General features: G+C 41.7%; 1 protein-coding gene across 3 annotated transcripts; it reads left to right on the top strand.

Annotated features, from left to right (window-relative positions):
- Nucleotides 1-6208: 6208 nt before the first annotated feature.
- On the top strand, nucleotides 6209-16278 carry LOC129840961 (clathrin light chain A-like). Of its 3 annotated transcripts, XM_055909029.1 has the most exons (7): nucleotides 6209-6516; nucleotides 9641-9678; nucleotides 9969-10086; nucleotides 10391-10502; nucleotides 11554-11607; nucleotides 13684-13719; nucleotides 15267-16278. In XM_055909029.1, the coding sequence occupies exons 1-7, from the start codon at nucleotides 6324-6326 to the stop codon at nucleotides 15436-15438; spliced, it is 723 nt and encodes a 240-aa protein (XP_055765004.1). In that variant the 5' UTR covers nucleotides 6209-6323; the 3' UTR covers nucleotides 15439-16278. The 3 variants fall into 3 exon arrangements, with proteins under 3 accessions (XP_055765004.1, XP_055765005.1, XP_055765006.1); XM_055909030.1 differs by lacking the exon at nucleotides 13684-13719 and having other exon boundaries at nucleotides 6211-6516; XM_055909031.1 differs by lacking the exons at nucleotides 11554-11607; nucleotides 13684-13719 and having other exon boundaries at nucleotides 6211-6516.

The raw sequence follows: 16278 nt of genomic DNA on the forward strand, positions 1-16278 counted from the left end.
GGCCCCCCGTGTTAAGGATCAGCGTGGTGGATGTGTTATTACCTACCCTCACCACCTGGGAGCGGCCTGTCAGGAAGTCCAGGATCCAGTTGCAGAAGGAGGTGTTTAGTCCCAGGGTCCTTAGCTTAGTGATGAGCTTTGAGGGCACTATGGTGTTGAACGCTAAGCTGTAAATGAATAGCATTCTCACATAGGTGTTCCTTTTGTCCAGGTGTGAAAGGGCAGTGTGGAGTGCAATAGAGATTGCATCATCTGTGGATCTGTTGGGCCGGTATGTGAATTGGGGTGGATCTAGGGTTTCTGGGATAATGGTGTTGATGTGAGCCATGACCAGCCTTTCAAAGCACTTCATGGCTACAGACGTGAGTGCTACGGGTCAGCAGTAATTAAAGGCAGGTTACCTTAGTGTTCTTGGGCACAGGGACTATGGTGCTCTGCTCGAAACATGTTGGTATTACAGACTCAGACAGGGAGAGGTTGAAAATGTCAGTGAAGACACTTGCCAGTTGTTCAGCGCATGCTCAGAGTACACGTCCTGGTAATCCATCTGGCACTCCGGACTTGTGAATGCCGACTTGTTTAAAGGTCTTACTCATATCGGCTGCCGAGAGCGTGATGACACAGTCGTCTCGAAGATCGGGTGCTCTCATGCATGTTTCAGTGTTACTTCCCTCGAAGCGAGCATAGAAGTAATTTAGCTCGTCTGGTAGGTTTGTGTCACTGGGCAGCTCTCGGCTCTGCTTCCCTTTGTACATGTGAGGCCATTGTGAGAATAAACTGTAAAGCTATCTGAAGAAGAAAATTAAGAGATGCCAGAAGAATGAATGCTGGGAGGGGGGGGGTCAACCTTGGCCATAATTGATTGGGTATTCCCCTCCCCTCCGAAAATTGGGGTCTTCACACTGGGAATGTATAATAACCTAGACTTTAAAACACAAGAAGATATCGAGGTCTGTACTGACAAAAGTTAATGCTAGAAATGTAAGATTAATCAAGTTTATGTTGACGTTAGTAGGATACTGTATATACACTCAGTGCCCAGTTTATTATGTCCACCACCCCATTCACAAAAATGGATCGCTCCTACAAACTGTTAGTAACGTGGCCGTGGCATGCTATATAAAGCAGGCAGACGGGCATCGAGGCATTCAGTTACGGTTCGATTGTACGTAAGTATGGGCATAAAAAGTGACTTTAGCAACTTTGAGCGTGGTATGATCGTTGGTGCCAGACGCACCGGATCCTGTATCTCAGAAACGGCTGCCCTCCTGGGTTTTTCACCCGCGACAGTGTCTAGGGTTTACAGAGAATGGTGCGTCAAACAAAAAACATCCAGTCAACGAAAGTCCCGTGGGCGAAAACAGCTTCTTGAAGAGAGAGGTTGAAGGAGAATGGCAAGAATCGTGCAAGCTAACAGGCGGGTCACAAACAGACAAATAACAGCCCAGTATGACAGTGTTGTGCAGAACGGCATCTCGGAACGCCCAACTCATCGGTCATGGATGGGCTATTGCAGCAGACAAACACACCAGGTTTCACTCCTATCAGCTAAAAACAAGAAGGAGCTGTTCCACGGGGCACGTGATCTCCAAAACTGGACAATTGAGGAGTGGAAAAACATTTCCTGGTCCGACGAATCCCAGTTCCTGTTGTGTTTTGCTGATGGCAGTGTCAGAATTTGGCGTAAGCAGAATGAGCCCGTGGACTCATCCTGCCTGGTGTCAACGGTACAGGCTGGTGGCGGTGGTGTAATGGTGTGGGGAATGTTTTCCTGGCACACGTTAGGTCCCTTGATACCAGTTGAGCAAAGATGGAACGCCAAAGCGTCTCTGAACATTGTTGCTGACCAAACCCAATATCTTTTGGATGAGATGCAGCAAGTGCATGATGCCATCGCATCAGCATGGACCAACATCCCTGTGGAATGTTTATGGCACCTTGAAGAATCCATGCCGAAGAATTTAGGCTGTTCCGGAGGCAAAGGGGGGGTCCGACCCAATACTAAACAGGTGTACCTAATAAACTGGCCACTGAGTGTGTACATATATTTCTCCCTTTCTGGAAATGTATGTTCTACCAGTGTCTGTTTGGGCTAAATTGAGGGTCGAATTATAGACTGAACGTGAATCACCCTTTCATGGGGTTTCGGGGTGTCACAAAGTGCATGAGTCAGTGGCAGTGACAGCTAAATTAATAACTGGGTCTATTTGGCTATGTCCATAGTTTTATTCTGTCATCAATGGCTTCGCCGTTGAATACTTTGACGGGAGTGGGGAAGCAGGGACACGGCCCAGTAGACTGGAAAATAGTGTCAAGAAGAGTTTGAGAAGTTAAAACAAGCGCTGTGCTAATTCCTCGCTCTGGGAATACCAGATAGGGAGTTTGAGATGTTTGTGCATGAAGATAAGGGGCTGTCATTCTAAATTTGGGTTGTATCATTTATCAGTAGTTCCAATTTGGATTCGTACAGGCGAGAAGGAGAGACACAGAGCGCTGTCCCTGAACTGTGAAGAAAGCACAAAGGGAAGGGCGTGTGCGCTACTCACACACAGCAGCGCATGATGAGTGTGAGAGAAACCTGTCTCTAGTCTATTTGACTATTCCTTGAATTCCCTTATGGATGAAAATGATTTCCTTGTGAATTTATTAAGGGTTACAATTATAATTTGGCTTGGGTGATTCATTATATTTGTTATTCTGATTCATTTTTTATTTTATTCTGCTGAGGTAATATTGAGTTACACTGCCAAGGGGGAGACGTAGGTGGTGTTATCATATAATATGGGGTCATCCTGCAAATGGTTTCTGAAACAAATTCAATCTTTGTACAAATGAATCTAGCTTCTCGACCTTAGAAGAAAACCCTCCCTAATTTAGACTCACTAAGTTACGGAGGGTTTCCTCCCAAGGTTGAGATAGAAGGCCCTACTGTAGACTCCAGCCGCTAACAAGCTACTCTGTATCAGTGATTATACCAACAACACTGTTGTAATGGTTAAGCTAGTCACCTAGAAGCTTAGACAAACATTGTCTACTGATTTATTGAAACTCTACAATTAAGCTGTTGTGATATGTTGAATTTGATTACTGTAACCAATTATTGCAATTTCATACTCTGTTGACTACATAAGGGGAGGGTTTTACTGACGAAGGAAAAACCTGTGAACGATTAGCCACAAGCCCTATATACAGGAAGCCAGTTCACCAGAGGAATAGTTGTATGTCTTAGTGGTTGCTCATCTGCTGCGGAGTGTTATTAGGAAATATGTGACTCAGAGTTTCGTTGAAATGACATGAAAACAACGTTGATTCAACCAATGTGTGCCCAGTGGCATAGAACGAAGTGAGGAGGACATGGCGTGGGAACACATTCCGTAGACCTGGGGGAAGACTGAGTGGAAGCTTGGGGAGGTGGATAGATCCTTTATTTTTGTCAATCTCAGCTGAAAAGCAGCCCACAAGCATAGAGCCAGGTCAGTCAAGAGGTGGGAAGCGCCGGGTTTCTTACTTCGCACTTCAAGTATATCCACATATTAGTATGTGAATCTATTGTAATGCGTTTCTATGTTTTTCACTCCATCAAGTGTCTGTTTGTACACTCTTGGGTCTCCAGCAGAAGGAGGGGAAAAAAGGTCAAAAGTGCCAGTTGGAATGTTAGTGCCTATTGTATAAAACGTTTCAACAATAGGGAATGTAGTTTAAAAGGGGGGACTGATAGAATGTAAATGACTGTTTTACAGCATTATCATTTTAGTATGAAAATATTGTTTTTATATATCCGTAGAGATTGAAAGTAGTGCTAGGTTTAAGTTCTTTAGGGTGAAACAAGTTTAGTGGACTGCAGTGGACTGTAGGAATGCGCACTCCCAATAACTCAAGGCCTCTACTGACTGATTAGAAGTCCTGTGATATGCACAGAGAAATCCTGGGTGGTGGAAAAGTACTGAAGTACATATTTGTGGAAGGGAGGGGGTGAGAGCTGAGGGTGTAAGTGGGCACGGCACTGTATTGAATGTATGTATTCAGCTGGACATCTTAGTAGAGTACACGTTTGAAACGTCCCTTAGAGTTTGGGCTCTTATGATATATAAGCTTATGATATATTGAGATATTGGAGTTTTAAGGCGTGTTTTTCATGTCAAGCAAGAAGGAATCTCCATTGGAATGTACATATCAGTTAACCATCTACTACATTCAAAAGAGTCAGATATCTCTGAATATTAGTCACAAGCAATGGACCTCAGTTGAGTTCCGGAATTTTGTGGCCAAGTTAGGTTTTTGTGGGTGAACCACAAGGAATGCAAATAAGGATATTTACAAAGGAAATAGGAAGGCTACAGTGAGACAATTAATTATTTCATTAAATGTATAATGTGTCAATTAATTAAATGTCAGGGCAGGCAGAGGTCAGTAATCCAGAGTGGTGTGACAAGGTACAGAACAGCAGGCAAACAGAGAACACAGGTATAAGCACACTGGGGTTAATGGGGAAGATGGGCGACACCTGGAGGGGGGTGGGGACAAGCACAAAGACAGGTGAAACAGATCAGGGTGTGACAAAAAATGCTCATTCATGTTGGTTAATTTAGGATTCAAAGATAATCTTTGAAAATATATAGTTTAGCTTAGTCCCACGCAAAACATAAATTACATGACAGAGTACAGAGCAGTTATAGACAAGAAAAACACAAGAAAATATTAGATTAAATTAAAAATAAGAGTCAGATTGTCAAGACAACAAAAATACTTCTTACACACTATTAATATGTAGGTATTCATAGTATTATACACAGTACATTTCAATTAGATATTTTAAAAGTAAAGAGGCCCTGTGACACTGTTTAATTTGTTTCTGTTTATTAAAACTTTTTGCCTGAGTAATCTCTGGTCCAAGATTAAATGGTTCTATACATAACTAGGCGACAGATTAAATTCATTTTTGGTTTGGGTACAGTAGACCTAAAGAAACCCACAGTGGTGTGTCTGGTGGGGTATATACAGTGCCATGCAACTTATTATGCAACTTTTTACACCTGAATTTAGGCTTGCCATAACAAAGGGGTATTGACATTTCAGCTTTTCATTTTTTATTAATTTGTCAACATGTAGAAAAATATAATTACACTTTGACATTATGGGGTACTGTGTGTAGGCCATGACAAAAAAATCTCAAAATGGGAAAAAGGTTAAGGGGTATGAATACTTTCTGAATGCACTGTATGTCTGTTTGACTTTGTAGTATTACCCAACTAGAAGTGGGTTATTTCTATGGGTTTCTTCTCAGTAGCTGCTTCATAGACTGGTCCCAGATCTGCCAACTCCATTGCTGTCTTTGTCAAGCCAAAAATCGTTGGCATGAAAATGAGTGACAGAGTTGGCATAATAGCACAAACAGACTGTCACTCAGGCTAGAAATGATACCTGATGGTGTCTAACTCCTTCATTTTTAATCATTAAAAAAAGTAACCTTTATTTAACGAGGCAAGTCAGTTAAGAACAAAGTCTTATTTACAATGACGGCCAACGCTGGGCCAATTGTGCACCGCCCTATGTGACTCCCAATCACAGCCAGATGTGATGCAGCCTGGATTTGAACCAGGGACTGCAGTGATACCTCTTGCACTGATATGTTTACACTGCTGCGCCACTCTGGATCACTGGATTTAACTAAGAAATGCATTTTGAATGTAATACAGTATAGGCCTGGAGTAGCCCATCACTGCCATAATAGGCACCAATTATCATAGACCACTTGAGTGAAAAGAGAAGTCTATCAAATTGGTTATAGATATCTGATACATCCCATAACCCATTGATTATATCTATTAAATTAACCTCGGGAGAGTTGAATATTATGACCACAGGCTAGCAAAGATTTTTGACAGTATAAATCACGTGTCATCTCCCCATTTGCCCTTTTAAGAGATTTAAAAAATGATTGTTTTTCTTTGAACCATTCTTTGCTTTACACGTTTTTATAGTGCAGACAATATTATACACACTTGCTGTACCCTGCATATAGATTATATTCATGAAATTACTAATATTCTAATTCCTAATTCTTTGACACCCCTGAGATTCAAGATTGCCTAACCCAAGACACGCTAGATCATGGGACCCTTACGTATCAGGTGCAATCATATTCCTTGTGTGGTTGGTGCACAGCACAGTCAATAAAAATTCCTCGTTTCTGACTGGCCCTGCCAGAGTTTACGCTTTTTCATTGTCTCCTCCCTTATCTCTCGAGCTGATCCACTGATCTACTTCCCCATTAGATACTGTAACGTTATCAATAGCTAGCCACCACCATCAAATAGCTAGATATGGACGATTTTGACATGCTCAGCGCACCACAGGCTGCGGCCGGCAATGGGACTGACGAAGACCCCGCTGCCGCATTCTTGGCCCAGCAAGAAAGCGAGATCGCGGGGATTGAGAACGACGAAGGATTCAGCATCCTGGACAGCGGAGAGGTTCCAACGTCGCTAGACAATAATCTGACAGGCGACGCAAACGGTAACTGTGTTCTAAAAACTCTTCATTTAGCAAGTTACAGTGGCTAGCTCGTTCGTATTATTTGGCAGAGTCAAAGCCGAGCAATTGGCTATAACTGACTAGCTATGGGCTAGCCAGCTACTGTATACACAGTTACCTAGCCATCTTAATTAACTAGCTAGCCAGCAAACGAGCTACTTTAGCAAGCTACATCGACTGTCTGCAGGAGATTTCAATTAAAGAGATTACGAGAAAAACAAGTAACGTCAATTTACCTGGCTGGATCCGATATTTCAGACCATCTATTTAAAATGTTCTGGAAACTAGCTCGTAATGCGCAAGGTGACGCTAGTTTCCCAATTTGTAAGCTCGCTAACGGCGCTAGTTAGTATCTACATTACATGTGTATATGCTAGTTAATAACGTAACTTTACTTATTGATATCTTGATGTTTGTGAAGTGTCGTGAATAAACTAACAGAAAATATCGTGTCTTTGAATGACTGGTTAGCTAGTTATTGCGTCTATATCCTGGCTAGTTGTCATTGGATTGATCCCACTGCACCAACAACATTACTGGCCACTTAATTACTGCAATTTGATATGGCCCAATGACCATTGGACTTTCATACAAAACTGTCGCCTTCAGGAAGTTAGATAATTGACTGATTAGTTAGCTACATTGGCCAAAAGCAAGTTCATGTTATGCAACTCTTTAGGGAGGGGATGTACAGTTGAAGTCGGAAGTTTACATACACTTAGGTTGGAGTCATTAAAACTCGTTTTTCAACCACTCCACAAATTTCTTGTTAATTAACAAACTATAGTTTTGGCAAGTTGGTTAGGTCATCTACTTTGTGCATGACACAAGTAATTTTTCCAACAATTGTTTACAGACAGATTATTTCACTTATGTAGTGAAGTGAAGTTGATGTATAACTGTATAACAATATAACTGTATAACAATTCCAGAGGGTCAGAAGTTTACATACACTAAGTTGACTGTGCCTTTTAAACAGCTTGGAAAATTAATTGAAAATTATGTCATGGCTTTAGAAGCTTCTGATAGGCTAATTGACATAATTTGAGTCAGTTGGAGGTGTACATGTGGATGTATTTCAAGGCCTACCTTCAAACTCGGTGTCTCTTTGCTTGACATCATGGGAAAATCAAAAGAAATCAGCCAAGACCTCAGAAAAAAAATTGTAGACTTCCACAAGTCTGGTTCATCCTTGGGAGCAATTTCCAAACGCCTGAAGGTACCATCTGTACAAACAATAGTACGCAAATATAAACACCATGGGATCACGCAGCCATCATACCGCTCAGGAAGGAGACGAGTTCTGTCTCCTAGAGATGAACATACTTTGGTGCGAAAAGTGCAGATCAATCACAGAACAACAGCAAAGAACCTAGTGAAGATGCTGGAGGAAACAGGTACAAAAATATCTATATCCACAGTAAAACGAGTCCTATATTGACATAACCTGAAAGGCAGCTCAGCAAGGAAGAAGCCACTGTTCCAAAACCGCCATAAAAAAGACAGACTACGGTTTGCAACTGCACATGGGGACAAAGATCGTACTTTTTTGAGAAATGTTCTCTAGTCTGATGAAACAAAAATGGAACCGTTAGGCCATAATGACCATCGTAATGTTTGGAGGAAAAAGGGGGAGGGCTTGCAACTCGAAGAACACCATCCCAACCGTGAAGCACGGGGGTGGCAGCATCATGTTGTGGGGGTGCTTTGCTGCAGGAGGGACTGGTGCACTTCACAAAATAGTGGAAAATTATGTGGATATATATATATAAATATATATATACATATATATATATATATATATATATTGAATATATATATTGAAGCAACATCTCAAGACATCAGTCAGGAAGTTAAAGCTTTGTCACAAATGGGTCTTCCAAATGGACAATGACCCCAAACATACTTCCAAAGTTGTGGCAAAATGGCTTAGGGACAACAAAGTCAAGGTATTGGAGTGGCCATCACAAAGCCCTGACCTCAATCTTATAGAAAATTTGTGGGCAGAACTGAAGAGTGTGTGCGAGCAAAGAGGCAGTACAATAGCTAGGAGGAAGGAGGAATGGGCCAAAAGTCACAACTTATTGTGGGAAGCTTGTGGAAGGCTACCCAAAACATTTTATCCAAGTTAAACAATTTAAAGGCAATGCTACCAAATACTAATTGAGTGTATGTAAACTTCTGGCCCACTGGGAATGTGATGAAAGAAATAAAAGCTGAAAGAAATCATTCTCTCTACTATTATTTGGACATTTCACCTTCTTAAAATAAAGTGGTGATCCTAACTGACCTAAGACAGGGAATTTTTACTAGGATTAAATGTCAGGAATTGTGAAGAACTGAGTTTTTAAATGTATTTGGCTAAGGTGTATGTAAACTTCTGACTTCAACTGTAGCTAGCTAGCTAGTTCCAATGAATGAATCGTTCATCGTAAAGATATTGCCTAACCAAGCATTTATGTACTAGTGCACTAGACTAGAACAGGTGGGTATAATTGGTGGAACGTTCCAACAGGAATCTGTTCCTAAAACATTGTAATGTACAAGGTTACCAACAAACAACGCATACAAAGTATTATGATCAATTCACCTAGTTAACCAGCTGCCGAATAGGCATCAACTCACCACGTAGCTTATTCTTAATGTTTGTCCATAGGCTACCAGATTGAGGACAAACATTTTTCGGAATAAACGTGGTGAGTGAATTTAATGAATTAGCCCACTACTTGGTATCTCATTCTGCCGCTATACAACTTTGTATGTGTTTGTTGGCAACCTTGTTATTTACGAAGTTTTTGGAACAGATTCCTGTTGGAACATTCCACAAACTATACCCACCCGACAAGAACAAACCTACGTGTAGTATTTTGCAAGCTTACAACGACAAATCCATAATCAGAATTTGATCATTGTGAAAGCTTGCTGATTTGTGATGAGCCCATAGTCGTGTTGGTTTTGAAAGCAAATGCAACCACCCTATCCGTCTTAGAATAAGACGCGTAGTGAAGTCTGATACACACCCACTCTAATGTGAATTGATGATGTTGGCCATTTCATTGTCTTTGATATTGCTTTGTTCATGATGAATGGTTAATTTTATTTGCAGATGCAGTGGATGGTGCTGTCAATGGAGACTTTAATGAGGTAATATCTTGTGTTTTCCATTTTGTCTTACAGCAGAGATTGTGATTATATCGACTCAAGGAAAACATTAGAATACTTAGCCATGCATGTTTTGTTTTAACATAGCCTAATGAATACTAAATGCCATGGTTGTGTCATATTATTGACCATGGTTGTGTTCAGGAGGCACAAAACGGAAGAAAATGCTCTGGAACAGAGTGAGAAGGGGGGAGTTGCTATCTACTTGTCCAATGAGACGTTTTAACGTTGCTACTGTGTGCCCTGTTGAACACCACCCATGTGTTTGTTAGGAGAGCAACGGCCCGTCTGATGCATACTCCGCCATCTCCAGTGCCGACCGGCTGCAGGCTGAGCCAGAGAGCCTGCGTAAATGGAGGGAGGAGCAGAGGGAGAGGCTGGAGGTCCTAGGTAGGGAGAGGCCCCTGGTATATCCTGGCTAGAGGGCCATAGCAGCGTAACAGTAGAATAGAAGGAACCGATGTGACTATTTACAGTTGAATCCAAAGTGCTGAGCGCCCAATTCTAACACCACAATCTTTGGAAAACGTATGGCCTGACAAGAAATGCAAGAAAAACACTAAGCGCATTTTGCTGATGTTGAAATCGCCCCTGGTTTTAGAAGTCTTCTTTTTGTGATGTCATTTTTCAAGAGAATTGCATGTACTGTGTGAATCATAAGGCATCTTCTTCTTCCTACTTTCCCCTTCCTCAGACGCTAACTCTCGTAAGCAGGAGTCTGAGTGGAAGGACAAGGCCAAGGTAGAGCTGGAGGAGTGGCACACTAGACAGGACGAGCAGCTGGAGAAGACTAAAGTGAATAACAGGTAAAAATTCAGAGAAAGAGTCTATTCATTCTATTTCTATGTAAAAACAGCCCCAGGTTGAGCCAAGAGGACTAAAACCCACTGGACTCCAAGGAAACCTTTTGTCCACTGACTCACTTTTCTCTACAGGAGCCGTGGAAAGGAAACCCTGTCCATTGAGTGTAAATAACACTCTGCAGAAATATCCTTGCAGAATAGTTAGTTATTGTGCAGCATGTGTTCCCTCTATGTTCTCTACTACCTCATGTGTTTTAAAGTTTATATAGGCCTACATTAAAAGACGTAGGCTAGCAGTGTGCAGTCTCTGGTAGAACAGTGAAAAAGATCAGTATAGTATGTTCCCGGAATGAAAAATGATCATGTATATTCATTCACAGGGTCATTTATTTCTGATAATGACCTGGAGCGGCAATCCAAGTTATGCATGGTGTTGCTAAGAGGTGAAGCGCTGTTGCTAAATGACGAGACCCCAGAGTTGACCCTTGAACCACAAGCCATTTGAGCACGGCATATTCCGAAATATCTAGTTGAGGTCAGGAATTATAATATCAATTGGTGTTCATATCGATCGAAAGATAACAGGACAGCCCCAGCAGCAAACAGAAATGTAGGATGTTTAAATAATATATGTATTAGGATAATGTTTTTGGAACGCCTTGCCTCCAAGTGCTCAGATAGTATAAAGTCTAGTTTTCACTAACTTGAGCGTCTGTAACCCAAGCCCTCCCTCTGCTCTGAATAATGTATCAGCCAATGTTCCAGTCTCTTGTCTAATGTCTAGCTACCTCTAACCTGCCTCTGTTATGTTGTTTGTAGTCTTTTGTATATAGCAGCATCCCAAATGGCACCCTATTCCCTATGTAATCTCATAGGTCTCTGGTTAAAAGTAGTGCACTAGGTAGGGAATATGGTGCCATTTTGGACGTAACTTACTGTATGAGTGAGAGCTCTGGGCTGGGTTTGTTCTGTCGTTTTGCTCTTCTCCTTTTTACCGCTCTCTCTCTTCTCTCCTGCTTGCTGCTTTCCTCTGGGACATCCCCTGTGTCTCCAGGGTTCTGGATGAGGATTTCTACAAACAACCCTTCTCTGACCTGATTGGTTATGTGTATGTTGCTAAACTAACATTTGTTTCTTTTTTTCACGTGACGTCACTCGCGTCAATCGCCCGCCGCATCTTCCATTTTAACACAAATTTTTACGTTTGGCTTTCCCCTTCATTTTTTGTTGTTGGTTTTACGTCATTTTTCAAAGAAGTAGACTTTCATTGATCTTGAGCGTGCGTGACTGTTTTTGCGACCTATAAACTCACCAGGTGCCTCTTTTTTAAATATATTTAAAAAAAAAAATTATGCAGTGAATGTGTGTTGGCTGAATATCATTGCATCAGCCTTAATGCTCAGTTTCCGTATGAATTCTGTTGCCATAACTGTAGTGTAGTAAATCGAGTGGCCATTTTCTTTTACTTTGGTCTTGTTTAATTCCATCATCCATGATCCATCTATATGTCCCTTCATTTTATCATGCCATCTCATGCCATTTGCAAATGTTTTTGTATTCTTAGGTCCCTTTTTTAAATCTATACTTGTATTATTCATATGTGCACATGGAACACTAGTTATAGAAATTGACGCTATGTAGAAAACAGTGGTTAGGTGTGTTACTTGGCGACGCACTACTTTAAATGTATTGACGGAACCGTATAGCTACTACCTCAGCTGCGTGTCGATACCGTGTGGCTAATGTCTTTAGTAGAGGTAAGCCTGTAGTTTTGTTTCAAGCAACTGTGTCTCCAACTCTTAACAGTCCTATCAATATAGTAGTACCTTCATATAATATGCAGGCATATTATCTGAAGGTTAACTTGAGTCTGTTAAATACTATTTAAGAGATCTCATGCCATTAGAAAGGCTTTATTTATTTATTTATTTATATGTATATATATATATCTCTGCTTTATACCTGGTAACCTGCAGCCTTTCGGGTTCAATAAGGCTCCTGAAAAGCTGTACAAAGGCAACCATGTTGTTGGAGGGCTGTTTCCTTCCAACATTATCTCAACATTATTCCAACATTATCTCTGCTGTTTCAGTGTCTTCTAGAATAACCACACACACACACCCCCTCACACAAATAACTGCAGAGATGGGTGTTTTTTTTTTATAGGAGTTATTTATGCAATAGCTATTGTACTGTACTAGAATGTCTGTTGGTTGACATAATGTTGAATGGACACTCTGAATCCCTCATTTGAAGAGCGTCATTACAATTTTTAAGAATGAATACGCCAACTTGGTGGCCATGTGGTTGGAGTGTCCGCCCTGAGATTGGAAGGTTGGGAGTTCGATCCCTGGCCGAGTCATACCAAATACTGTCAAACTAAGACTCTGCATTAAAGATATATATTGGGGGGGGGGGGGGGCTGCAATAGACTAGCGTCCTGTCCAGGGTGGTGTACTTGTACAGCTGCCTCACGCTACAGGAGATGGGCTCCTGCTCCTATGAGCTGTTCTGGCTGGCACAATCCAAGGCTTGTACGAGGCGACTTATGACAAAATCCAACAGTTGAAGTCTATTTTCAGTAGCCTGCATAGCCTGATACTGTCGCAGAGCCCTGCATGTAGACAGTCACCTGTTGTGTTGATGTCGCTTGTACGTCTGTGTTTCTAAACTGAAAGCTCATTGGATAACACCGTTGCTTCAAACATGCGAATGTGATCTGTTTAGAATCTGTTACTAGCTACTAGCAAGCCACTGTCTACCATAGAATGCCATGCTACTGTTGCTGCCCAACTCGCACTCTTGGTATTGCAGCCCTTGTATCTATCTGCCATTGAATTCATTCGATCGCTAAAGAGCAAAGGTTCCCATATAACCAACGTCCTTGTCTCTGCCAAAACAAAGACCCACAGCTACTGAGACCAAGGGGGCATGTATTTTTTGCCTCACCTAACCAACTCAATGGCACAGCAGATGAAGGCTGCAAGCTAAGCACACTTCTTAGTGGACAGATTATTATTATATATTTTTTTTTAAATCTGCCCCCCCCTGAAAATGACTTTTTTTCTCTCTGGGAAAATGCATGCTGGCTTTTGTCATCTGCATAAAGCTCATTTACTTTTCATTTCTATATATCTGACTTGTGATCTGTTTCTCCTTGTTTCTTTTCCTATGCACCTTTAAGCACACACATTAACCATCCTTGCTACCGCCTAGACCAGTTAAGTAAAAAAACAAAAAGACAATATCCTAGTAGGGAGAAGTGTATATTAGCCTAGAAAAATGGCAAAACAATATTCAATAGTAGTGCACAATTAGACTAGACTGTAGTCGGGGTTCTCCAACCCTGTTCCTGAGATATTCGCTCCAACCCTTAAAAAAAATAATTAACTGGTTGATAAGCCGAATCAGGTTCGTTACAACTGGGGTTGGAGTGAACCTACAGGAGGGTAGCTCTCCAGGAACGGGATTGGAGAGTCCTGCTGTAGATGAATAGAAATCCACTGCCAATTTAAATGATTTTAGAAGCTGGGTGTCCCTCCTGTGATGCGTTGGTTCCACTAGTCCTGTTCGTATCTGTAGTTTCGTTGTGACAGTGAATTTTCATTGGCTTCTCATCCCCATTTTGCTATGTGTATTGTGTTCTAGTTTATAGAGGGCGTCTTTCATTTTCTTAACTCTTTGGCAGTGGAAGTGTCCTATCTTGAGTGGGTGGGTGGCTTTGGGTTTTGCTATTCCCCCTGGCTTGCATTTCAAAATGTCTTATTGTGATTGTGGCACTATCATTTTTATTTATTTAATTTCAGTTATGTATGCTAAGCCTTCTAGCGGAATTAGATGCCCTTTTGGGTTCAGTATTGCTGTAAAGATTATCTATGTAAGTTATTAGTGAAGATTGTGACATGTCAATCAAAAGTCTCGTATGGTTATTATATCAAGTATTTGCTGCATTTCAAATGGCCTGCTTTCCAACCGCAGCAAAATGCATGACAAAGTCTCAGGTATCCAGGTTTTGGTTGTTAAAAAAGAAAAAAGGAACTTGCCACTAAGTGCACTTATCAAGCACAAGTATAAAGGACATAAAACAAAACATATTCCTAATGCTATACTTGGATCTTGAGAGAATATTTGAAGGTAACCAAAAAGCAAGTTACACCCCCCCCCCCCCCCCCACAGTTCTGTGACGAACTGCATTTTTAACCAACCAAACCGCGTTTTAACCGTTCCAAAAAAACCTGCGCTTGTTTTTCCAAAACCCCTTGATTAGACTGACAGGGAAATGCAGGTAACTAGCTAGCTGTATGACTGGGGATATAGGGGGCATGCTGTATGATCTTATCCAGCCCTGTACTCTTCATGTTTTTGATGTGGCCACCCGGAGAATGTTTATTTTTTTGGATGTACTGTAATGTAGTTGGGTCTCCGCTGCTGTCTACTCGACACTTCCTCCTCAAGCAAAGTTTTAGATTCAGACCTCACTAAAACTGTTGGACTAAAATGGTGAAAAAGCCAAGCTAAAATGGCACCATTTAAAAAAAATGTTATTGGCAACTCACAAAATGAGTGTCATGCTGAATGGATCTAAACTACCTGCATGTATTTATATGGGGATTCCCCATGTCTAACCCTGTGGTGTTGCAGAGGAGGTGGTGTGTAAGTGAGCAGCAGTAAGGCCCTCTGTAAAACTCTGCTGATATCTGGGGCCCAGGCCTGCTCCCTCCCTCTCTAAAGCTTTGTCCCCCCCCCCCCCCCCCTGTTGCCTTGCAGAGCTGCCGAGGAGGCCATGCTGTCGGACATGGACGAGAACAACCCGGGCACCGAGTGGGAGCGCGTGGCGCGCCTCTGTGACTTCAACCCCAAGTCCAGCAAGCAGGCCAAAGATGTGTCCCGCATGCGCTCTGTCCTCATCTCCCTCAAGCAGGCCCCTCTGGTCCGCTAACCCCCCCCCCCCCTCTCTGTCTCAATTCAGTCCCTACCACTCCCCTTCGCACTAACCATTCATTCAGTGTTTGCAGATCTGAAGGCTCTGGATACGTAAAAGCAGTGTAGTGGTGGAGCTTCCACAATCCACCATGTCGCTTTCACCTTACAGATCTGTTAACGTTGAGGGGAAAGGGGGTGAATTGAGACGGCTGTATCTACCCTGGCCCTAACCCTCTCTGGACCCAGATTGCAACCAACCTCTCATAGGGCAATGTATCATTCCAACCCCCCCCCCCCCCAACCTGACCTGTCGTCGTTGTTTATGGATTGATGATATCATTCCTCTCTTCCATTGCCCTTTCCATCATTAAAAAACAAAATAAGTATATACGCATTTATTTTTTGTTTCTATTCTTTTAAGGACCAAACTCTGTTTTTATTAAGTGTGTTGAAAACCCATTTAGAGCCGGCTTGTGGCATTTTTTGTGACTATTTCAATCTATGCATTTTTCCCATTTGAACCCAGAATCAAGTACGGTAAATATCTATTTGTGTGTGTAAATATCAAGGTTGGGGTCAATTCCATTTAAATTAGTCAATTCAGAAAGTACACAATTCCAAATCAAATATCTGCTCATTGAAATGAATTGGAATTTCAGTGTACTTCCTGAATTGAAGCGGAATTACCCCCAACCCTGGTAAACATCGTGTACCTATGTACATATACAGGCAATATATAAATTTACAAAATGTTAATGTCAGAGTACAATTGTGGTTTAAAGGTTTACTGTAGCCCAAGTGTTGCTTAATGTGTTCGTTGTCCATCAATTTCAATATCAGTAAAACATGAAGTAAA

The sequence above is a fragment of the Salvelinus fontinalis genome, chromosome 42, assembly GCF_029448725.1.
Source record: "Salvelinus fontinalis isolate EN_2023a chromosome 42, ASM2944872v1, whole genome shotgun sequence".
NCBI lineage: Eukaryota > Metazoa > Chordata > Actinopteri > Salmoniformes > Salmonidae > Salvelinus > Salvelinus fontinalis.